General features: G+C 38.4%; 1 protein-coding gene across 8 annotated transcripts in view; it reads right to left on the bottom strand.

The window, feature by feature from the left end:
- Nucleotides 1-6,591: 6,591 nt before the first annotated feature.
- LOC132097600 (pre-B-cell leukemia transcription factor 3) overlaps nucleotides 6,592-26,487 on the bottom strand; it is an 86,121-nt gene continuing 66,225 nt past the window's right edge. For 2 of the 8 annotated variants that reach the window (XM_059503439.1, XM_059503440.1), the window contains exons 3-11: nucleotides 24,594-24,835; nucleotides 22,252-22,442; nucleotides 20,761-20,896; nucleotides 18,870-18,899; nucleotides 15,482-15,647; nucleotides 14,833-14,910; nucleotides 14,287-14,399; nucleotides 13,239-13,328; nucleotides 6,592-8,371 (exon numbers count right to left, since the gene is read on the bottom strand). In XM_059503439.1, the coding sequence (XP_059359422.1) occupies nucleotides 8,279-8,371; nucleotides 13,239-13,328; nucleotides 14,287-14,399; nucleotides 14,833-14,910; nucleotides 15,482-15,647; nucleotides 18,870-18,899; nucleotides 20,761-20,896; nucleotides 22,252-22,442; nucleotides 24,594-24,835 (1,139 nt within the window). In that variant the 3' untranslated portion in view covers nucleotides 6,592-8,278. The remainder of the gene's footprint in view (nucleotides 8,372-13,238; nucleotides 13,329-14,286; nucleotides 14,400-14,832; nucleotides 14,911-15,481; nucleotides 15,648-18,869; nucleotides 18,900-20,760; nucleotides 20,897-22,251; nucleotides 22,443-24,593; nucleotides 24,836-26,487) is intronic. The other 6 variants (XM_059503441.1, XM_059503442.1, XM_059503443.1 and 3 more) reach the window with 4 other exon arrangements.

Genomic DNA, 26,487 nt, shown 5'->3' with positions numbered 1-26,487 from the left:
AAATAACCACTCCATTTATATTCAGATATTAAAGGGCTGGACATTCTCCTTTAAAATGTAGAGTTCACTTTGGCTGGAGAATAAGAGAGACCACTGTAATGACTTCCAGATAGCTGTACTCTCCGAGAGGGCCATACATCATACTTTAACAAGTACCAATCAACACATCTCCACTCTGTTCGCCCTCCCCGTCCTCTTCTTCAGTCTGCAAGGGTAGGTTGTGGAAAATTGTGTGTGGAATACATACATACACTGTGGGCAAGTGGGACGTCTGGCTGGTGACCTGCATGTGATATTGCTCTTGTCAATAAAACCGTTCAAGACCAGAATCGGCACTCGATCTGTCGAGACTCAACTAAACAGCGAGATACAAAAATAAACACTTTGATCTGAGACAAAGGCAGAGTAATCAATTACAATAATCAGTAACAGATGTTTGATGCTGATTGGTCAATAGCAGTGTTTGAGTTCTGTGTTATTTAATATATGAATTTATATGTTCTTTTGTAGATGATAATAATATCAGAGGGCTGCCCATTAAAAAAAAAAAAAGCTGACTGATTAAATATGTGTGGGTTTGTGAAAAAGAGAGACGGAGATAAGAAAAATTAGCATCAGTGGAGTGAAAGAAATATTAAGGCCCTCTAATGAAAAATAGGCATTGCATTTTCTTTTTACACTTTCAGATGTATTTATTCATTTATAGTTTTGAATCACAGCCATTTCATTTCTAGCTGAGGAGCATCAAGCAAAAAGGATGGTTTCAAATTTTAATGAATAAACAATGTCCTTTTTCGCTGAAATGTTACATGGGTCTTTGAACAATGAACCAGCAGCAATTAATCAATACGAGAAGAAAATTACATTTCATATTTAACAGAATATGAACTCTGGCTTAATAAATGATATCTTCTTTTAATTTAATTGGCATCAGCTCAGATCTAGCAGATTGCTAATAAAATTCAGGATTTCCATATTTAATGATGCATGCTTTTCGGGGCTAAATTTTACAGGGGGAAATGTTGCCTTTAATGAACCTTAGAGACAATCCTAATAGACATTGTCTTTAACAAATGTAACTTGGCCTACATTAAAGGTCCTTCGGTTGAATCTGCTGATTTAAACACATTTCTGGAAGGCCAGAGAATGATGATGTTCTTCCTACTGTTTTTGTTTGCTGTATTACTGCTGCATTATCCATTATTCAGAGTAGCACAAAATTAAATAAATAAAAAAGCCTCTTGCAAGCTACTTTTCCCTCTCCTCGCTTGGGTTAAAAGGCACGGTTCATTTTGGAGGAGTCTGCAGTGAAAATGGGAATAAATGGATGTCAATTTCCATTTTAAATTGGTAGCCAATGACCCATGGAGGAAGCCCTTTCCACCACAGACAGACAGAATAACTCGAATTAGAAGCGCCTGACATTTCAGTTAATTGCTGTGAGTGTGGCCGGCTTCTGCAGTCACCTCCTAACCAGGTTCAATTAAGTCTTCACCTTTGCAGCCGAGTGTTTGGAGGGGAGGAGAGACAGAAGACGGTTAGGAAGAGTGATGCTCTGACCGAGGATAATGACAACACGGGTTTCTTGCACAATGAAGTCTCAATAGTTGTTATAAAGTGTGAATCTTGTTTTATTTTAGCAGAGAGCTGAATCTGTGTGGAGACAAAAACTAGTGTTTTTGACTTGGCAGTCTGTTAAATAGCATCTGAACTTTTTTGACAGCATATTTCAGACATGACAACTTTCAGCACTTTCTCAAAATTCCGAAAGTTGAACATTATCCAGTACAAGTGCTACTGTGATGTTTCCAAGGTTAAAACTTCAGTAATACAACAGTATGACGAGTGGGCCGAGAGCCGTGGGAACGGAGCTAGGTCGGTGGACACCCGCTCCACTCACCGGTGGTTTTGTTTGTGCACGGCAGTCGTCCGCGAGGGGTTGTCGTGCAGGTTTATGTTTATTTTGTAATTAAACTTTCATTTAAATGTCCGCCGGTTCCTCCTTCATCCCGATGATTATGAAGTTTGTAATCTGTTACACTGGAGCCTGCTGCCATCCTTGAAGGAATCAGGAGGAACAGGGAACGGGGGACTCCTGCCGTCTGCCCAAAACCAGAGGAGCCGTCGCGTCCACCGTCGCCAGGCACCGCGGAAGACTTCACACAGCTGGTGGATGGCCGAGCAGCAGTGTGTCTGGGATCTGGAACAAATGTTTTTTTTTTCTCCTCTCTCCCCTCTCTCTTTCGTTCTGTCGTTCCTCATCCTTCCATCTCCTTTTCTCTTGCCTCGTCTGTCTGTCCTTACCCCCAGGTTCCCGCAGCCAACGTGAGTGGTCCCCCCGGAGGGGTGAAGGGGGGGTGGGGGTGTGAAGCGCAGTCTCGGGAGTACCCCGCGTCCTGCGAGGGGTGATGGGGGTATGTGACGAGTGGGGCAGGGCCGAGAGCCGTGGGAACGGAGCGAGGCCGGTGGAGTGATTGGAAATGATCGACACCTGCTCCACTCACCGGTCTCGAGTCCCAGGGAGGAGACTGGAAGGATACAAAAGAGGAGCGACAACAGTTAAGGACGAGAGAGGACCAGGCCTGGACTTTATTTTGTGTTTGGTTTTGTTTGTGTGCGGCAGTCGTGCGCGAGTTTTGTGTTTATTTTGTAATTAAACTTTCATTTAAATGTCCGCCGGTTCCCGCCTCCTTCTTCCCGATGATTGTGAAGTTTGTACTCTGTTACAAACAGTAACTCTGTATTATATACAGTATGAGCAATAGTTTGTAAAATACTCTGTATTACATGAGTATTACTGCGCCACTAAGTCTGTTTTGTTGTGTCTGCTAAATATTCTGATAAACATTTATGAAAAACTACTTTGCTTTTTGGAATAATGATTAAATAATGAAAAAAAAAAAAAAATATATATATATATATATATATTACATTTATTACAGATATTTTGTTGCTGTGTGTTTATTTTATGAAACCTTGGCACTTATACATAGTAAACATTTAATGAAAGCAATAAGCACTGTGAAGCTGTAGTTTACAGTGATTTTAGAACAGATAAGGGGATTTTAAGCACTTTGCTCTGCATTGTAGCAACTGACAGCAGTCTATTCAATTTCTGATGAACCAAATTAAGTCTTACCTTACATTTTTTTTCTAGTTTGAGAAGTCATTTCACTCAAATATACTTCTCAATTGGAGAGAAATAAGCAACAAGTCACTTTTTGAAACTTAAAAATAATGTAAATATACATAAAAATATATAATATACAAAGCCATATTTGAGAAAAATAAACATTAACATTGTGAGACAATCACATTATGAGATATAAATTCCATTGTGGGATTTAAATGTCACGTTACTAAATTAAATTAAAATTAAATTTATGCATTTAGCAGACACTTTTATCCAAAGCGTCTTACAGTGCATTCAGGCTAACATTTTTTACCTAACATTATAAATTATAAATTGTATAATTTGCATTAGAAATAGTACATTTCAATTCAGAATTATGGGAAACAAGTTTAAAATTGTGATAATATACAAACTGGATATTACATACACACATACACACACACACACACACACACCCCTATATACATATACATATATGTGTGTGTGTGTGTGTGTGTGTGTGTGTGTGTGTGTGTGTGTGTGTGTGTGTGTGTGTGTGTGTGTGTGTAAATTGGTTACTAAGCAATTACAAGGAATAAAGTCACATATACCTTTTTAAGTCACATTTAAAATTATAAATTCAAAATTATGAGAAACAAATTTGAAAAAATAAATAAATTAATAATATAATATAATATAAATATAATAATCAGCTCTAAAAATATATATGTATTAAAAATGTTGCCTTTAATAAATGAGCACAAAAAGACACACCCCCTCTCTTAGCAGTCAAACCCATCTCAGTTCCCACATTACATTAATATACAAAAACACCATTGCAACAAATGAGGCTATTGAAGTCTCACTTTGGCAGCTAAATCATTCTAGTAGGATCAGAGGGGGGATTGTTTAAATTGGCTTTCATTATTCAAGGTCTGTATATGATTTGTGCTGCCCCTCTAATTACTAGGGGCACTGACCACCGGGAGCAGTTGACTGAGGCAATGCTAAATAGGTTTACCTGCAACAAGATTTGAAGGTCAAACTGTTTATCGCTGTGCCTCTCTCTCGGCCATCCAAGTAAAAAAAAAAAAAAGACACAACAAAAAGAAAGATGATGATGATTTGGGCTGATATTTTGCAGATGGCTTGGCAAGATACTGAAACACGTATATAGTAGATCAGAAAACAGTTTACAGTAATTTAGGTGGTAAAATGATCAAAAAGAGTGTGTAACTTCTCATGGCATAATGATTAGCCTCATGTCTTCCAGGCATTAGATATCTTATACATTCTTCCTTTTGAACCATTAGGTCTTTCTCTGCTTGCAAAGTCAATCAGGTCATTAGTCAGAACAGAAAGTGCTGTAAAACTCCTGGTGCATATACTCTGGTACAAGAAAGCACTACTTTAGGTTAAAAGTGACACTTAAACTGCAGTGCATGACCTTGGTAATGGTTTTATCTTTTGTCAGCTAATACTTGGATTTGTCTGAGGAAAGGCTGTATTTGCAGTGCATTTTTGGAAAATTTGCTCTGTTATCCAGCGTGCATATTATATCATTGATTCAGGGTTATAAATTAAATTATTATGGCAATTTTGGACCATTTACATTACTTCTAAACCAATCTAAACTCTCAGAAGTTAGTTTACTGGGGGAACACTTTTGCTACTTTAGCATGCAGTTAGCTTACTTGCTAACCACCCACAATTAATTTCAACCACACACTGTATTTGTATCTATATTTGTATGCAAATCTTTTTCACTACAGGGTGTCAGTTATATATATATATATATATATATATATATATATATATATATTTGTTTTAAATGTTTTAATCACTATTCTATGTCTCTTTTTTTCATTGGCAATCAATGCTACTGTTTAAGATTAATTAAATATGTTTAATTTTGTTAAATTTCTTCAAGGCAGGTACTGTATTCATTCAACTATTTAAGATAAGAACACCAACACACAGGCAGATCCTGTTTATCAGTTACATTCAATTTTAAATGAAAACTCAGCTGGTATGAAATATGATCGGTCAGATAAAAACACTTGAGAAGATGAGCACTAGACTTACCTATGAATTAGTAGGGAAATATATGTAGTATTCAGAATGCACACTTGGAAAGAAAAATACATTTATAGGAACATTTCAGCAGGTTCAAAATAATTAATGTTAATATCATTCATGAGAAAATGATTCATTGTTTTAATCAACTGACAGCCTTAAAATGTAGTAATAATCTGTATTCTCATGCATCTCAACTTCCAAATCATTAGCTGCTATAAGTAAATAACTAGAAGAATAACAGTGCAAGTATCATTACAATTATAAATTAAAAACATGTAAGAAATTCCAGTTTAATATAACTAGAAGTGGACGACACTGGAAGCCTTGCACAGTCAAGGAAAAGATAATCCATCCCTGCTCTTACATTAAAAATTAGGCAGTTTAACCATCTATAGAAATGTGGAATAGATGTTCATGGACATTTTCTATTAACTGTTGGTCCAGAATTCAACAATTTGGTGACAGCATAAATTATATAATTCATAGCAACCTCTAGGCTTATCAACTGTTGCTATAATTTATTAATTTTGATTGAGCTGCATATGTTCCATTTTTGAGCATTTTTCCACACGTTTTGAATAGAGCGTGCCTTTATCTGTTCTCTACACTTCCAGACTCTCATTCGACTCATTGTCTAAAGATCACATCCTGTTTATTTGTGGGAAAAAAAAAAAGATGAAGAATAAATCCCGGATTTGGGCCAGAGTGCGAATTCACAAACAGGCCAATTAAAGGAAGCTATTAATTTAGCTGCATTTGTCAAAGGGCTCAGGCAACAATTAGTACTATTAATGCAATCTTGTCACATGTCGCCATGCCACATGGAATAGCTTCTCACAAGCTGTTCCATGGGTCCCTATCAAACCAAATAATTCATTTGGCCCCAACAGCCCTCACTATGCTAAAATCCCTCTCTTTCTCTTTGACAGAGAACAAGCCTGCGGGGGGAACCATGCTTTCTATGAGGGGACTGTCAATTCTTCTTAGAAGCTCTGTCATGCGCATGTGTGGCTTGCATAGACGTGTACTAATGCATTTAAGATATTGGCGTATGATTGTCTAAGTAATGTGACACAAGCACTTGTGCTTCAGCAGAATGCAGTGTTGTGTTTAGTTCGGAGTGTGTGCTTGATTTGATACATGCGCGCTGGAGGAGAATAAATCTCTCACTTTGTTGAAATTGGCATGAAGAGGTATTCATGCAAATGAACAAGACTCTGGTTTTGATATGTGCATGGATACACATGTATATGCATAAAACAGAAGTACATAATAATACAATGCAACTCAAATCACCAACATGCTTGTGCTAATACTAAAGTAAATAAATGTCATGTCATTTCTTAGTGTTATATATTCATCTCAAGTGCACCTAAAACGAAGAAGGCAATATCAAAACATTTTGTCATGAAAGGAAAACAGTTTATTCATGTTTGAAATTACACATAACTACCACAAGGAAGACTTTTCAGTCCAGGGTGTAGTCTGGTTAGAAAGAAACACGAAACATCTTTAATACATTAGAACCACTGCCACAAATAAATTTTGTATGACTTTCTTTTTTTGTCTTTTTTTTTTTTTTATCAGTTTCAGAATCACATACGATACAAAAAAAGAGAAAGAAAGTTGGAACCCTGTCACACAGGGTTTTGAAATGTACAATTCACTGAAACCTCTATGCATTACAGGTTTTCTTTCTTTTTTTTTAATCATGGGTTTTTGTTTATTATTATTTTTTTATTTATTTTTTTGCATGAATTAGTAACAAGATGAGCAACATTCAAAATGTTCTTCAGTATTTACAACAGTTTTACTGTTTGGTGTTAATTTTATGATCATATTTCCCCCTCCCTGTTCCAACACAAAATTCCCTTCCACCAGCCACTGTACTCGCCATACTCTCCGTGTTATTCGTATTATTCATATTATGGTTCTTTTTTTTTTTTTTTTCCTTTTTTAAAAGCTGCAACAAAGCAACTTCATTTTCTTAGAAGGTTAAAATATACACTAGATTACATAAAGAGCGAGCGAGCAAGAGAGCAAGAGAGAGAAAGAGAGAGAAAGAGAGAGAGAGAGAGAGAGACAGAGAGAGCTAATTTCTACAAGATGGAACCGAATCCAACAAAAGTCAATCCAAAAAAAAAAAAATAATAATATTTTAAAAAGAGATGAAAAAAAGAATGACAGAAAGTAAAAGACAAAAATGGTGGTGGTGGTGATTTTGAGAGGTAGTCAGTGAGAGCACTATAAGCTAAAGAAATGTTTTAAATCTATTGGTTTTCTATGAATTTCAATGAGGTAATAAAGCTGAGTATTTATTTGTGAGATGTATAAATACTCTCAAGCTATGTCATATACAAGAATGTTTTTGAATTGAAAATTGCCAGAAGAGCCGACAAGATGATCCATATTTCCTTTTTACATCTTCTACACTTTCTTTCCTTAATCGCAGTGGACTAAATATCAATTAGGTTTTGTGTTTTTAAAAAAAGACATTAATTGCCAGGTATTTCAAAAAAATCACCTCCCAAAATGGAGTGGATTCCCTTCCATAGGTGGTCTTGTTTAAGTCATTGCTAGGTGTGATATTAATAAAAACTCAAAAAATATCAGCAATGGAGTCCCTAAGCTGCCTTCTGTAGCATTTAGCCCTGTTAAATGCATCGGTTAGCATCGTATGAATATACTTTCGTATCAGTTGCATTCCTGCACTAAAGCTTTGCCAACAGTTGGTTAGAACAATGGAAAGGGGTTATGACTGGTAATAAACTAAAAAAAAAAGAGGAAAAAGCCTAATAACTCACATACATTTTGAGCTTGTACACTTCAAATGATAAAAGAAACAAAACATACTGGTTTAATATAATTGGAGGAGAGCTTGTTAGTAAAAACTGCAGTGGACTGATGTTACGGCTAAGAAATGTCCAGCTTCCAAAACACTGTGGAAAAGTACTGCGGATGAATCCGTGAGGATGTTTCTGGATTATCTGTGAGAGTCTATTCTGTGTCTCTGATTGGTCAGTCTGTGGTTTTGTAATTCTGTGATTGTTGTCCACAGCTTGGGAAGGGGCCATGTCAATGAGGAGATCAGTTCGAGGTATCAGAGTGCACACTACCAGGGCCTTCTGTAGGGGAGATCACAGAGGATGGCGTCGTAGCATCATGCCATCCCCCATTACCCTGAAAACAAAACACACACAAAAAAAATATTATTAATTTCACAGTGAAAAAAAAAAAAAAAAACGAATACACTTTGTTATGTAAAACACATGAGATAATCTTTCCTAGTATTCAAAAATTCATGGGTTTATTTGTCTGCTTGCAGTGAAGTGTGTGTCCTAATCCTGGTGTGTACATGTGAGTGAAGCATGCATACATATGCATACTAATGCATTAAGAAATTAATAAGAGAGCCTGTCTCCTCTGATCTACTGTCTGACATGCCGATGGCCATCTTGCCACGCTAAACATACTTTGGCTTCTCCCTCTCTCTGTCCCTGCTTCCCTCGCTTTCAGAAAACAAATTCACATAAACGTTGTGGCCAATGGGAACGATTGCTGAAATCAATGTCTAATCAGATTTCAGCGGTGGGCCGACAGCTTGTCGCTCCATATTTTGATGTCAGTCAAGGGGAGGGAGGCCGGGGCGGGAGGGGGGGAGCCGGAAGGATGCTGAGTGGAAGCGACGGTGCAGGCCTTTCCTCAACCCTGCTCGCCTGTGTGCTCCCGACTCAATCGCCCGGCTCTTAGTGGAGACTAGCTTTAGCTGGATTTCTTCCCTCCAAAACGGTTAAATCCCCCACCTAAGTCAACCCTCCCTCCCCATATCAACACAAAAACAATTAGAAGATGCCAATGGTCCCAATTAGTAGGACATGACAGGACCACATAAAAAAAATACCCAATTATTTTTTGGAGACTATTTCAAAATATTTGAGCTCAAAAGCAGTGAATTCATTCAAAAACTGCAGTATCAAATGTTTAATTATTCAGCAGAAGTTTGTGATTTTAGGCAGAAGCCAACCTGAGGAAATGCCCTCATTCTTGAAAACCACAAAGAAAATTATTTAGGTAAAGGAAAATGTCAGACTACATTTAATATAACTAAAAAGGATAAATATGGTGAATCAATGGCTTAATAATAAGTAAAATATAATTTATTTTAAAATAAATATGGTGAATCACTGCTTAACATAAAATATTAATGCTATTACTATTAATAACATTAATAATAATAATAATAATAATAATAAACAGTCAACAAACAAACACATTATATAATAAATAAATAATATGAAGAGTAAAGAAAATAATATTTATAATAACTATTATTAGAAATAATAAATAAAATGAAGAGCATGGTGAACATGGCAAATCATTGGCTTCATAAATAAAATTATACAAATAATTATACAAATAGTAAACATGGTGAATTATATATTACAATAATATTTTACAATAATAATAATATTAATAATAAAACTATGCTTAATTTTATTTAACTTTTTTGTACAATGAACATTTGAAAGAATTGTCACTTCATGTGAAATCTGGATCCTGAAGCAATACTAGTTGGGAACTACTGCTGTATGCTGATTTGCTAATGAGGTGTTTGGTTATCAAAACAATCTGTCAGTGTTTCTATATAAAAATCATGTGGAGATGTTTGTGCCTGTGCATCTGTCTGTGTACAGGGACTATTCAGTGGCGGAATTAGGCATTTGCTGATTTTGAGTTCCTGGAACAGGTCAATAAATAGATTGTGCTAGTCTCCTCCAGCCACAATGTCTGGACTGATGCTGAAATGCGAGCGTTATGAGGAAGTCTGCTGTACCCTGATGACATGGATAACTCGCATTCAGCCTGACACACATGCACACAAACAAACGCACACACACACACACACACACACACACACACACACTTGTAATGATAGAGTGAGTTCTGACTTGAGCAGTGGACCAGAGTGAGAGAGTGTGAACGTGTGGCGTTTGAGCCTGCGAGAGGCTGACACTTCATCTGCACAGCTACAGGCCACAGAGGCCTCCACACACACACACACACACACACACACACACACACACACACACACACACACACACACACACACACACAGCCGTCTCCACATTAGCCAGAGATACACTGCCACGTTTGGGCCCCACTGTTGTGAAAAATCGGGCATACGTTTTCACTTATGACATTTATCGTTGTGTGCTTTGCTAGAGTTAATTCATGCAAATGGAGCTCTAACAGTCATCAGAAAGTACACATATGACAGCTCTGCTCTATTAATTACCTCACTGCAAATTATTCCTCCATCTGATTGCATCTGTTTCTCAATAGAAAGTGATTTATTTTGCTTTAGCAAAGCTCATGTGTCTTTTTTGATAATGTACAAGGATCATTTAATAAATAAGCTGTTTTGTATCAGGAATATGTAATAATGCTTAAAACATATTTTACTGGCTCATTTGATAATATTACAAATTCAGAAAATGAAGAAAATGCTCAATTGTCAAAAAACTAGTGTCAACTCACCAGCCAAAGTCTTGTCATTAGGCAGTTTTTTTTTAGATTAATGTTTAAAGCTAACACATCTAAGTTTATGTTTTTATAAACAATTCCTCGACAAGCAAGGGAACAGATATAACATCTAAACCTGCGTTTAGCTTAAGGAAGATTTATGTCTGTATTTCTCTCACCCTCTCTTTCTCATCAAATAAATGTGTCTTTACTCAGATGGTTTTATATCATGCAGTGTATGGTTAAAAAAAAAAAAAAAACAAAAAAAAAACATCATATCAAACCTCATCAAGGAAGATAAAATTCATGCCTGCAGACGGCTGCAGGCAATCATACTTTCATATTTCATCATGTTGATAAGGATATTGCAAATTCTTTGAAGCATTGCAAAACAGGCAAACAGAGGCAAGACATGCTAGTAAAAGCCTTTTCATCTTACCACGTTATAGGTTACTGTAATAGGAACTGTTTACACAGGCAACAAACTGACTTTACATATTTCTGAATCTCATTTTCCTCTCACCACTCCTAAATACTTGAGCTGCTTGAGCTTTTACTGAGCAAAGCATTTATTCCCACTCTAAAAAATTGTCATATTTTCCACTTTATGCATATTATAGGACAGATACTCCTGTCATTCTCTGAATCATCACTCTGTTTGAGGTGGAGTTTGGATTTATGGTGATTCCTTGCTGGGGATGGGACCTGCTTATGACTCAGGTCCTTCTGATTTATGTTATAAGAACTATATGTATTTGCTAGGGCTGGGCAAGTTAACATGTTATTACCACGTTAACCCATTAATTAATTAATGCCTACAATTATTTTATTGCGCATTAACACAGTGTTTTTATTTATGTATTATTATTATAAAAGTCCATTGCTCACTGGCTGGCAATACACATACACTCTTAAAAATAAAGGTGTTTCACGATGCCATTGAAAAACTTTTTTGTCTAAATGTTTCCATAAAGAACCTTTAACATCTGAATAACCTTTCTGCTTCACAAAAGGTTCTTTATTGTGTAGGAAGGTTTTTCAGATTATGAAAAGGTAAGAAAGAGATGGTTCTATAAAAGAATCTTTGAATGAACCGTTCTTTGTGGCATCACTTGAAGAACCCTTTGAAGCCCCTTAATTTTTAAGAGTGTACAGACAAACTATGGGTCACAGGAGGGGTGGGATGTTGATAAGTACTGGCTTGGGATGGGTGTCATCATGCATCTCAACCAATGAGAGCATTTGGGGTTGGCCTAAGACTACATCAGTGCTCACAAGAACACTCCCGATTAAATAATTTAGGCTAATCATCTACATTCACAAGCCGCTGTTCACTGTTATTTTTAACAGAAATAAATGCAATGTGCTCGTAATCATGACTTCATAAGTGGGAAACGGGAAGTTTCTGATAGCACGTGAAGACAGCAGAGAAGCACTCTCGCTCAACACAGTGAAGTACATTGTTTTGTTTTGTTAACTTTTTGGTTTATTTTAAGTCGTTTGGGATGTGGTAACACAATTTCCTCTCACATTATGTTGGTTTACAGATCTATAACTTTTTTTCCTACTAAGAAATGTACACGCAATCATGCTGCACAAATCAGAAGTTCTGCGCTCCGGCTACATATGTACCGCACCTGAGCCCAACTGAACTATGCTCTGGCCCACCTGTTCAAATCGAGCCAGGAACAGTTAAACGAACCGTGCCCAAGCACGGAACAAAGAGATCACACTAGTCAAATGACTGTCGCGATAATCTTGCGGGAGTGCATAGCTTGTCAGTTCACTGACAAGCTATGCAAAATCATGTTCATAGTCGCAGACGATTCACTGAAAGATATGCATGACAATCGCTGCTTCTGTCTAATCACGATTTATCGCCTTTGTAATTTAATATTGATTATTCGTGCAGCCCCAACCCATGGCACATAATTTTGTTAAATAAAGCAAATTCCTAACAACGAATTAATACTTTTATTCAACAAGGATGCATTATATTGATAAAAAGTCTAAAAATATTATAATAATGTTGTTCTTTTGAACTTCATATTCATCAAATAATCCTAAAAATCATGGTTTCCACAAAGTTATTACTCAGTACAACTGTTATCAACATTGAAAAGAAAAGAATGGTTTCTTGAGCATTAAAATCAGCACAGAATGATTTCTGAAAGGTCATGTGACTCTGAAGACTGGAGTAATGGCTGCTTAAAATATAGCTTGCCACAACAAGAATCCATTACATTTAAAACATATTAAATTAGATAGACATAAAACATATTAGAAAGCAGTTATTTTATGTTGTAATAATATTTCATGATTAATGAAACAAATGCAGCCTAAGTGAGCATAAGAGACTTCTTTCAAAACATTAAAAAAGGGACCTCTTGAATGGTAATGTATAACAATTTTTGAAAAAGCCTTGAGTTATAGATTATCTCTATAATGTTAGGATGAGTGTAGTATCTTTATTATTGCTTAATTTGGTGGCACTTCAGTCATAGCTGACTGAGACTGTACTTACATTCAAGCCATGTGGACTATACATGGGATTCACCCCCAGCGCATCATTGTATCCTGCCGTCTGACTGATAACATGGCGCAGGGTATCCACCTGCAGAGGACACAACAGGAAGTCAAGCTTGTCAACATTCTGCATTACAGAAACACATGCAAACATCAACACAGTGATGCATGGTGACAACAGACAAAGGCAATGGTGTTTAAACAAAAAAGTTGATGGCTTTGCGGTTTTCTAAATTAATCATACTGTAATGGAATATGCAGCGGAATGAAGTTAGAGATACATATGTGGTTTAATGCAACATTTAGGACAGCATATGTGTTTCCTCTCTCTATTGCTTTCTGGCAAGGATTACTCTATTTCCAGGCTCGAAACACAAAATCACAGAAAGAAGGAATGGAATATTTGTGATGTGAAATTTACTACAAAACACGGTAATATTCACACATGACAACAGTTGGAGGAGAATACGGTATGTAACACATTATCAGAGCATGAGAAGATCTGAGAAATGTTCAGTACACATTAACTCTTCGTCTCTCTCCTTCAAATGGTGTCTTTTAACATGAGGATAAAATGAGCTTATGTTAACATGGAAAATTGGGATAATCATGATGGAAAGGGGACAGAAAAGGATATAGAGGTTTGGAGGAAAGAACAGTACCATACAACCAATACCAACCCAAGAGCTCAAGTCAGAGCCAAATGCATTCACAACATCAACTACAAAATGGGGTCTGCTCCAGGATCAATATACTAGCATAATGCTGTAAATAATGAGTCTCTAGTCAGACGGGCCTCTTATGGGCTGTGATATGGTATTTTAGTTGGGGGTCCAGACTGGAAATGTGAAGGATCCATCCATGTCCAGACTATAGTCATAATTAATCTTCCATGACTATAATGAAGCTAATTGTTGAGGGGGTGATCGAATCTGTATCACTGTCTATATGTTGAGGGGGAGGGAGTTGAGTTTTTAATGTGGATGGTAGGCTAACTGACAGGTCTGCTCTGGTTCACAGCCCCAGTTCCTGTGCGTAGCGCCTACCTGTGACTGCACATTGGCTCCGACTTGTGCCCCTTGGTAAGAATCCCCATTCAGATTCTGCATGCTCATGAACATGTCCCCTGAGTTTGGGAGGTTAAAAGAACCTGACGAACCTAGAAAGGAAAGATGTAAGGAGCTGAATAACGAGAGGATGTGAAAGAGAAAGAGAGGCTATCACAGACTCACACATACACGCAATGTGTGCGAGGACATATGTGCACCATACACCACGCTAGGAAGTGATGCTCGGAAAGCAAGCAACAAAAGGAAGAGTAAAATAAACAAAGAAGAAATGTAAGGATAGGATAGGGATGGGGATGACGGGTAGGTTGCATTACATCTCTAAAAGGGCACGTGGGGGTCACCAAAAATGCCAAAACAAAGTTGAGAAATAACAAAAAAGGACAAAGCTGGATTATGGAGTTGGAAGTCTTAAGTTTTCCACAGGGGTTCACACCTATTCCTACTCTAGTGGACTAGTTCATAAAGGGAATTATATGCCAATGACAAGAAGGACAATAAGAAGCTTATGGAAAAGGCCAGTACCAGTGAACATGTTGGTTAATAGAGTGTTTTTGTTCTCTGCAGAGTCCAGCTGAAATTCTTCATCTTTCATCTGGAATCCTGGGTGCAAGAAAAAGGGGACCCCTTAAAAATTGCTTACCCGCAACTCCTCAGGGTCTAATCCATGTCTTTATCACAGTCAAATCTTCTGCTTATTATGTCTGAAGAGCATCAATTTAAGGTAGACACTGTATCATTTTGCTAATCAAATATTCATTATTATTTCATATTACACATTTCTTCAAGAGTGTAACATGCTCCGAGCAAGAGATTTCCATTAATTTACAGCGGGGGTCACACTGTCACATATTTATGGATAGAAAGGGAGGACAGTGGGTAAGGATTATCTCTTTTACCCCCACCAGCACTAACACCCTCCCACCCTGCAAAACTAGAAACATATTCAGCATGTGCAACCCGCTCACACAGTTTCTGCTTGACTTTGCTTGTCTCGTTCAGCATGTATAGTCTCAGAGGCAGGAGAGTGAGACTCATCCCCAGGCTGGGACCTCTCACTGTCACAGCAGCCATCCGGCATGCCAGAGGGAGCAGAGGTTCAGAAGGTACCAAGCTGGAATTCTGGATGGTTGGTTGGTTTTAGGGGGCTCGTCCGGGATGAGTGCAAGCTTACCGGAGTTGGGTGTGGTGGGTGAGTTGGTCTGACTATTCTGGACGGCGGCAGCTGCTGCATGCGCTGCAGTCACGGCTGTCTTAGCGGCATACAGGTTGGCCTCCTCTTGGAACTTGCCGATGTTTTTTTTGTAGCGGATCCTCTTGTTGCCGAACCAGTTGGATACCTGAGGGAGAGACGGAAAGAAAAGAAAAAGGGGGAAAAAAGAGGAGGGGGCGTCAGACGTCAGTGCAGACAAGGCAGAGTGATTGTTTCAAGATGTCATGTTTGGGTCCATCAAGTCCACAGTCCCCAGCCTCCCACAGTAATATCCGCTGGGCATGCAGACTAATTAAGCGATTATCACACAGGGCTTGTGCGTTATTGTGGATGGAGGCGTGACATGCTCTCTTTGTCTCTAGACTAAACCAACACACAAGGGGCTGCTCGTCTTGTGGCAAAATTTGGATCAGTGTTGTTCTTATAGAATCAGGTAGCTAGTGCCAAACGTGAAGGTGGTATAGTTCCTTATAAGGCTAAGAGATCTTGCTAAAAAGTGTTTTTTTCTGGTCCCTGGCACCATTTAATAAATGAATATATTCTCAATAAGAGTTTTAACATAACTCTTTCTTTTATTGTTACTTTCTTTAAGCTTTCTTTAAGGTAAATTGGATCCATTCGGTTCCCTTCATTTCAAAGGCAAGGCTTTTATGCATCTTAATAACACTAATGTTCTTTACTTTTGCATAAAACCACTTTTGTGCTCCTGCCTTAAGACAAATAATAGACATAATAATAACCACAACTCAGATAGTACACCTAAAAGCAGCCGCACTGCCTCAACACAATACATTAATAATTACAATAATGCTAATTTTACTAAAAACAGCAGCCAGGAAACAATAAGATCTGGGTCACATGGGGAGTGGTAGATGTGCAAATGCTAGCACTGCATAATTGTGGAATAATAAAGAGATTAAGGGTTGTTTCTTAATAGCCCTATAAATTACGGTGGCCTGTCGCCGTGGCGATCTCTCCTGCCGTATTCTGGCTCTGGCTGGACTGGAGGACCAGAGAGCCTCAGCCCCTTAATGATGTTTTATTTAATTTCCACCTCTCTGCTTCCATTTTAATATCTCCAGCAGCCCGAGCCACACTACGCTACAGCGGCTGAATTTACATGACATCAGATCATTTCTACCCCCACCATGCCTCTGCGCTTCTAAATCTTTAATATCTAGGCAATTAAAATTAATGACCATTCGGCTGAAGCCACCACCGTTGGCAGGTTTTTGCCTTAACATCAATTGTTTGATGGGTTTACCTAGAGGTTAAACTAACAAGCAAGGTTTAATTGGAAGCAATGAAAGCACTAGCCGTCATCCTTTTTACTTAACCTGCTTATGAAGCAGTTTAAGGCCATGGAAATGAGGCACTCATAGTCTCTAAGCTAACCTCCTTCTAAAGATGAAAGACCTTAAACTTAGCTATTCCTAACCCTAATATTTCATATTTTAACAAAACATGGGGGGGGGGGGCATATAACTCATTTAAATTATTGATTTTTTTAGCTGTACGGGTCAATATGAAATAAGGATGAAAGATAAAGATGATGAAAATAGGAAATATTTTAAAAATGTACTACAAAAAGTATTGAATGCAATCTTTTTATTCATATTGGTTTCAATATGAAAAAAGCACCCTATCCTGTGATATAGTTTCATGTTTTACAATTTGTGTTTTCACATGACAACAAATTACTTCCTGCATGTTGGTTACATCACACTGACTTTAAGTTGTCAAATATTTTTAAATACTAATATTCTGAAACAAATCTACCTCACATATTTGGGTTTTATATTTATGCGAGAACATACCAGAGATGCAGTAGACTTTCATGTCTGGAACTCAATACCTGATTTGTTTGCTTTAAACCAATGGAGAAGAAAGCCTGTGTGGATGTAGTAAATAATTCACCACTACTCCTTCCCCAAGCTTGGGTCAATACGCCACTAGTGTCACTGAAATGGGATGGATGATCTTACCCAGGTCTCAATACCTCCCGATTTATACTGCCTCTCTTGCTGAGAGTGGAGCTTAAATGGAGATTCAGACGTTTGGCTTCATCAAACACACACACACACACACACACACACACACATACTCTCACTCCCTGGCATGGGCGGTTGCAGTGGCCAGGGCTGCTGATATTATCAATAATGAAGTGGTCTGCATTAATAGTTAACACATTAACCTGAGGCAGAGCTCTGCTAAATGTATAATGAGCTGAAATATTGATAAGTGTCGCTTGTTTGAACCGCAGGAAGATCGAAGCAGAAGAATCACACTTAATTGGGTGATGGGCACCACATTTTGTGCCCACTCTTTTGCAGGGTGCACAATATCCCCTCTAGACACAATGCTAAAAATCATAGTGGTTATGAAAACTCTCTCTCAAAAAAACATCATGTGACCTTGTGTGCCTCATTTAGAAGACAGAGAATCACACACGCACAGAGATTGTGCCCAGATAATGAGGTTGATTCTGTGCACTGAGTGAAGTAGTGCCTGATAAAGACAACTAAATATCATCAACAATACCATTAACACCACACATCACTTTAAATCAGCTCATGTCTCAGATAAAGGAAAAATGGCAAAGCAGGTAGCTTCTGGGATCTATGTGTGCTAGAATCTTTTAAAATAAGAGTAGAAAAATATGTCTACCACCTTAAGAATGTAAATAACTGGTAGAAAAAAAAATATACTACTATCTTTTATTTGCTAAAATAAAAATAAAATAAAAAAACACTACAAAAACTATATATATTTCTACATATATTTTTTAAACCCAATTTATATACTATAACAAACAATACATTTAAGAACAAAATATTCCAACATACAAATTAATTTTAATATAAGATATTTCTAAATAAAAATGGTTCCTGAACATACACAGAACACACTGATTAAATACAATGCGGGGTAAATATCTATTACAGGCATGTCAAAATGTGCAATGACAAGACATAACACAATCAAAAGAGACACATACTTTTAGTGCTTTCACAATCAAGTGAAATTCTCTAGGGAAGAGTGGAGGGGGTGTATATATGTACATTACAGCAAAAGCCTTACCATTACAAAAAAAAATATCTTACACTTGGTTTGATTACTAAGCACTCCAAATATAGGCCCATTCAACACTTGTTATAAGTTTACAGATTTGTTGGCACTACAGTATGTGTAGGAAAGGTAGACTTTTGGGGGGAACAAAGTGCTGAGTATGTCTTAACATGTTCTAAGGTCTAAGTGAACACACATAAAGGAGTGACAGAATAAAGGAAAAGCAACAGAGAAAAACAAATGGCACAAGAAAAGTGGAGCAGGAGAAGTCATGACATACCTGTGACACTGTGATGGTGGTTCCCACCCCCTGAAGGCAAAAAAGAATGGCTTTTACAGGATCTGACTCTGAACAACCCTCCATAAGCCCCTCCCCACAGAGAAAAAACATTTATTACACCACAGGGTATGCAGATATGCTCTAAGACCAATAAATTAACAGTACACACTTTCTTTGACCACCTCTGTGACTGTTTGAAAAAAACAGAAAAAAGTTTTGTCTGTGGGGAGATGGGTGTGGGTGGGTACTCTTGCCTTCAGGTGGATTCTGAATTTAGTTAATAGAGTGGGAAAACACTGTGATTCTTTTAAATTCCTTGCGATAATGAATCATACTTTGCGACTGAAATAAAGTCCCTCTTCTTTCTCTCTGACACACATACACTCACATACACACACACATTTACTCTAAAACACAATGACTGACACAGATCACCACAAACTGTGGCATCCATCCACAACAGGGTACACTCTGTGTCTTCAGGCCCTGCTTGAGACTCAGCTCAGTGGAAGTATCAGACTGATGTGTTAGAGCAAACAGGTATGCATGCTAGACAGTGACGAGAGGAAAGAAGAGGACAATGAGAGAGAGAGTACGCTGGAGAGTCTTTCTGGTCTGATCAAGCTTGGCCCTGTCCCAAATGGCACCCTCAGCCCTAGCGATCCTCTTCAGAGTATATGCTTTGCAACACGGACTACTGGGTAACATTCAAGGATGCATAGTGGCTTCAAATGGGCTGCTTGGGAAGGTTTGGAAACCTAAAATGACAAGCTGGACACCATATGAGCGAAGGTCACCAGACCATAAGTTGACATTAAGTAAACCATTTAAGACAGGGCCTTTGTGTGATCTAGCATAGCCAATTAGCCACTGTTATTCTAGATTATGGTATTACCCTGCTGAAAAACATAGCTTAAACCAGTCTAAGATGGCCTATCAGGCTGGTCTGTTGACTGGTTTTAGAGCCAGGGTCTTCGAACTCGCTCCTGGAGAGCCATTGTCCTGCAAAATTTAGCTCCAACCCTAATTTAACACACCTGAACCAGCTAATCAAGGTCTTACTTGGCATGCTAAAAAACATCCAGGCAGGTGTGTTGAGGCAAGTTGAAGCTTAACTCTGCAGGACACCGGGCCTCCAGGACCGAGTTTGGGTTCTTGGGGATTTTTAAGTTGAACAGTCTAGGAGACCAACTGGAAAATCCTCTAAACCATCTTGAGAAGGAGTCTTCAACTCTGCTCCTGGTGACACCTGTCCTGCAGAGTTTAGCTCCAACCAAGTAAACCTGAACCACCTAATCAAGGTCTTCAGGATCACTTTGAGCCCTGTTGAAAAAACAGCATATGCTGGTTAGGTATGTTTTGAAGCATGGCTGCTGGTTTGAGCTGGTTAAAGCTGGTCATGTGCTGGCCCAAAGCTGGTCCTGAGCAGGAGCTAATTGTTTAGGAGCAGTTTATGACTAGCACAAGACCAGCTAAGGACCAGCTTAAACAAGCACACGAACAGCTAAGGACCAGCTTAAACCAGCACACAACCAGCTAAGGACTAGCTTAAACCAGCTCAAACCAGCAGCCATTCTTCAAAACATACCTAACCAGCATATGCTGTTTTTTTTTTTTCAACAGGGAGTTAGGTGTGGTGGAGCAGGTTGGAACTAAACTCTGAAGAACAGTTTGCCTCCAAGAGAAGGGCTGAAGATCCTCAGCTGAAGTCTAGCTTAAATCAGCTAAGACCAGTTCAAATGGAACAGAGCAGGGATGGCAATGGATTTACCTAAGTAAACCCTGAGAATGGGGACTTTAAGTCTTCAGACTTTGACCTGTTGTTAATCATTCTTTCCAGATTATCCAACAAATGGGGCATGTGCTACATAGATGGGTGGTGTGGCCTCACCTGGGATACTGTTATGCTGCACTTCTTAGCCAGCTCCTCTTTGGCCTCTTCACTGGGATAAGGGTTACTAAGATGTGAGTAAAAATACTCATTCAGGATCTCGGTCGCCTGCTTGCTGAAGTTCCGCCGTTTCCGTCTGCCGTCGGACAAGCGGGAGGAAAAACAAGAAAAGGAAGGCAATTAGAGAAACTCAAATTAAACCATGTGTGATGGCCAAACTCATAATGAAGCAGCTGGCAGGAAATGAAGTCGGGAAGGCTATTATCAGAATTCATATGTAGACACACAAATGGATGATGTTACGTTGTCGGTTGAGCTCTAAGCGAAGCATGAAATGTTCAGTGTTTAGAGCAGCAAGCTTTCCCTCTCTCTTTCTCCCTCTATTGCGCTTTCTTTCACTCTGATGGGGGCATTTAGAGGTGCTCAAGCATTCCCAGTCAGAGCTGTATCTTGGGACATTAAGGAAATCAGGCCATGGCCAGCTGAACACTGTTCCTCAAGTACTGGGGCAGGGCCTGATGGAGTTGCACTTATCGCCACTCACTGCGGCCCACCCCGCCACGGTTAAGCACTGACTTCTTTCTCTCGCCTTGTTTAATGCCTTTTACATGAGTGGCCAGCCAAACGATTGTGCTTCTGCTTCACTTGAGCGTTCTCCTCGAGACCTCATCCACTCTTTTCTCATGTTCACTGCATCATTTCTCTCCCCTCTGCTCCTCTCCAGATCTCCTCTACCAACTGTTTGTGATTACAGTAATCTGGACCACCTGCTGATGACCTCCTACCCACCAAACACAAATGACTTAATTTCCACTCTATAAAACTCTTAACTGCTTTCAGGTGCTTAGTATGACTGCATTCAGTGGTTAGCCTTTAGGCTCTAAAACCCTAGTCTTGGCAAGACCATATCTTAACCACTAATGGTTGAATAATAATGAATGCTTTATTGTGGTTGGCCTGAACCCTGACTGGGTAGGTTAAAGGTTAAAGGAACTAAAAATGGATCCTACTTCAAGTAACTAAGTATTTGAACAAACTTAAATCACACTTTAAAAACTTCCGAATTCCACTGTATAGATAAAATATCAACCCAATTGGCATCTGTAGACTAATGAGGCAGGAGATTTTTTTTAGGACTAACTTCATTACTGTTAAACAAAATTTTAGTGGAATAATGAATCTTTTGTCCTCGTTTTGAACAATATGTTAGTGGAAAACAATGCAAAACTATGTGACCAACTTTAATGCCAATACATGAAATAATCAGATTGAGTGGATTTCTATTGATATGACTTGATTCATAAAGATGTGACCACTCCTTTTGGGGCCATTATATTTGATGGTTGCCTTGAAATCTTATTCTCAAATAATTATTTTCTTGCATAGATTAATTTTTTGCAGAAAATTAATTCTTTCAAATACAACTGGTACAACTTGTATGTAAATACACATACTATAATTTATGTGGACAGATCACACACTGATACTAACCTGGCATCAAGGAAGCGGGACCTCAAGATCATGACGGCCTCACAGGTGCTCTGTTTAAGCTGCATTTGGATGGAGCTGAATTTGCGATGGATGATGCTGACCATGCGCTCGATCTCTTTGGGCGAGATGGGCCGTGTGCGAGACTGCTCCCTCAACAGATTCATGACGTGGGTAGTAAACTCGTTACATGCCTGTGGAGAAAGACAATTTTGAACTTAGGACACAGCTTTTATTCTGAGTGAGGATGTAGGTGTAAAATGCATTATGCAAAACTAAATTACTCTAAAGTCTTTAGAACCTGCTGCTGAGACTCAACAGCTAGACTAATAAATAATTTCTGAATATACAATTCCGGCATCACATCCTCACTTAAACTCCAAAAACATCCTAGAGACTGACCCTCTTTTTAAAATCGTTATATACTCTCAGCACAGTGACAGAAATACTCTTTGACATTATTCCGCAGAAGAAGCACATCAGTTCAACTGCATTCGTTTGAAGCTCTCTGGAGCAGCAATCAGCAATTTTTGAAGCAAGTTCAAAGCTGCTGCTCTTGAAAGCATGAGAAAAACACCATCCATACTGTTTGTAGTGCTGTGGAGGACTTGAACGGCTTAATAGGTGAAGTCATCTATGAATGCAAATGCCGATTTGCAATTTGGCACCTGCCCAGCGCCAGTAGAATTTAAACAGCTTTTCGTTAAAGCAGCGGTTCATACATGATTAATTAGAATAACTAATTTAGGTAGTGCACACTTTAGCTCATTACTCGGAGTAAAATTTGTTAAGTATTTACATTTAGATAATTAAAAGGGGGAACACCCTTAAGAAAGATGCATTTACTCTGGGTGAAAGGGTTGAGCCACCTTTTCCACACACTCCTTTTTTAAATGCTTGCAAGTTAATCAGTCTAATTTAGGCCATTGGCTGGCTAGGCCATCAGCTAAACAACTTCCATATCATATTAAAAAGATTGTTATTTAGAAATAAAAGTGTTCTCATGACTATTCTTTATTGTTTATGGTGCAAGTACAGAATGAACATTAGGGGGTCAATGACAAACAAGAGGAAAAACCATATACAATCTAGTTTATTACAGAACACAAGTTCTTAGAGATGTACTTGCATTCATGTTGGTTCCAGATCCAGGCAAAAAATGATCATCATGTCATTGACCCAGGGCAAATAGACATGCAGCTATTACTTGGATTTTTCAAGGCATCTTCTCAAAACACCAAGGACTTTAACTTTAGCGCATATGAAAAAAATGATTGAAAGGCCCTCGTTCAACTCGTCCTTGATTATGAGAAAAATAACTAAAGCGCTGAATCAAAAATTAATGTCAGCTCCATTAAAGAATCAATACATGACCTCAATGAAGCAGCCAGTCCTGCATAGCGACACTCTCAAATGCACTATGCTATCAGAGGCTGCTCTCCACACTGTAACTAAAAGCGTCTGCTCAATATTTATAAGAGGATGTCTAGACTACCGCTGTTCAGAGGTCAGGTAAGTTGAAGATGTCCTGATGCCTGAATACCACCATAAATCACATCCGCTCTCAATCGTAATCATGATAGACAGGACTGTAAAATGTAAAATGCTTGCTCAGGTTTAGACCTCTGACACCTTCAGTTCAGTTGAAGGCCTCCAGGTCTCCCTTTAAACTTGTCATGAAGCCTTTAGTGAAAAACATCTATTCAGACAGAGCAGCAACCTGGGATTATTCACACTCATAGGATCAATGCAAATGTGTGAATGCAGATCATCCATCAATTTTAAGATGGTCATCAGATTTTGAAAAACACTATAAGTTTAATACAGTATCTTTTTTTGTACGTTAGAATGCATCTTAATTAATTGTACTTCTTCAGATTGAAAAATTACTGTCATACATTTTTCCTATGATTCACAGATGGTACACAATAAAATTCAATGTAACAATAGTTTGTATACCAAAAAATCATGTCTGGAATATTTAGAACAATAATCATTAGATGACATATTAAAAGACTTTATTCAATCCCCCAAAACTGATTGATTATAATTTTAAATCTTTATGAATTTTTCCCAATGTTTCTCAAACCATTTTTAAACAAATATCTCTGTTAGACTGTTTGATGATGGACCATTATTTGATCCATATTTTAACATATTTCCACAACTGAAACATTAAAGTTGACACTTTACTTTACTTATTTTCATTACATTTTATAACATTTTGCCTATGAAGATTGAATAGGACTTGAGAAAGAAAGCATACTGAAGATGAATTTCAGTACAGCAATATTTGCCGCAAGCTGGGAAAGTCTTCCTGTAATGTAGTGCATACTGTCATTCACCTGCTCATATTTCTCCAGCTCAGTATGGTAGATCTGTCTGATCTGGGAGAGTTTGGCCCTGTAGTCAGAGTGCTCGATGGAGTTGTCAGTGGGACTGCCGGCTGCTGCTGCCGCCGCTGCCGCCGCCGCCGATCCTCCGCCCTTCTCCGGTCCAGAAACGCCCTCTGCCAGAAGCATGTTGTCAAGACGCATCAGCTGTGGATCCGGCGGGTCCTCCTCCTGAGCCCCGCGGATACTTAGACCTGATAAACAACAAGAAGCGATCGGTCAGTGACATGGCCAGGCTTTTTATATTCTTAAACAGTTTTGAATCAATTTATCATATTGGATGTACGACTCTTTTCAACTGTGGAACAAAAAAAAGATTACATTTTGATACTCCTTTAAAGTCAATTAAAGCCATTTAGGCTCAAAGAAAACATGGACCCCAGTGACATTTTTCAAAATATATTATGTTTTAAGATTTTGAAATGGTTTAGTTAGTGAGCATGTTCTGAAATGGATAGTTTCTCCAAAACTGAACAGGAGGGTTCAGAGAACTCTAGGACTTTCTAGGATCTTAATTTGTGTCCCGAAGATGAATAAAGGTCTTACAGGTTTGGAACGACATGAGGATGAGTAATTAATGACAGAATTTTCATTTTTGGGTGAACTAACCCTTTAAGTGTAAAACCCTAACAGGTCTGGAACAAGTAAATGATGACAGACTGTTCATTTTTGGCCAAACCATTATTTTCAGAACATGCTCACTTACTAAACCCCTACAAAGACTGTGTTTATTCTACATATTGCATATGTATTGCATTACATATAATGCAAGAAGTTTCCAGCAACAAGTTCTTAATGTTTAAAAAAAAAAAAAAAAAACAACGGAGAATGTAAAGACATATACTGCCTCACTTGGGTCCGTCTGCTGCCCTCATGACCCGTGAACGATGAAAGAGTGAATTAATTATTGACAAATGATAGAATTTCATATAGTCATTAATCACAGGCGCACTATCACACGAGTAGTCAGCTCTGCAATCAAGCTTCTGTCTGTCAGCAGATACCACTATCTGTCACAACAGGCCAAAATAACTGCAGACTGTATTAGAGTGAAAACACGTCGTCCACTCCGGCCCGTCTCTATGCTTGAGTTAAAGTGAGACGGATCAGGGCACTGGGGGTATTGAGAGAGTGCTGAAAAGGCCCGTAGGTACGAATTTGTTTTTCCTCTGTTTTGCAGTGCTGCCTTCTCAAATTTTCACAGCACACTGCACACACGGTGTGTGTACTCACAGCCATACATGACAGGGACACTCACCGACTGACACACACTCAACAGCGTGATGGCACCTCTCCACGCTGAGGCGATGCTAAACAGAAAGGCGCGCCTGTACACGTGTTCCTGAACGTGCTCACCTGCTGTTCCGAAATCACGAGTACGGTGTAATAATGAGCAGAAAGTGTTCTCACAAGTGCCGTTATGTTTTGTTGTTCACAAACTGTTTTATTATACAACCCGGTTCTGCTCTCTGCAGAGGCAAGGCTGCTTGAAATGTATGTAAATTTGCATAGCAATCGATATGAGGGTGAAAGATAGCTCATTGTCTTTGCCTGATATTCATAATGAACCTTGGAGCAGTAAAGAGCCATTAAGATTGATTACAAACTTCCTCAGCATGCTTGCCTCTCTCTCTCTTTCTCTCTCTCTCCATGTTTGCATAATGAATTCCAATCATATAGGAGAATAATGAAGCAGAAAAAGTTCTTTTTGTGAAAGATTTTAATCAAACGTTTTAATCTTAACATGTATTTGTACGGAGCCTCTCTAAGAAGATGCACACTGTCTGCAGCCTTCTGTGTTTGTTTTTTGGGACACATCCCGATTTCTACTTTCATAGTGGTAGTG

The sequence above is a fragment of the Carassius carassius genome, chromosome 21 (assembly GCF_963082965.1).
Source record: "Carassius carassius chromosome 21, fCarCar2.1, whole genome shotgun sequence".
Classification (NCBI taxonomy): domain Eukaryota; kingdom Metazoa; phylum Chordata; class Actinopteri; order Cypriniformes; family Cyprinidae; genus Carassius; species Carassius carassius.
This window is presented reverse-complemented; position numbering and strand designations above follow the sequence as displayed.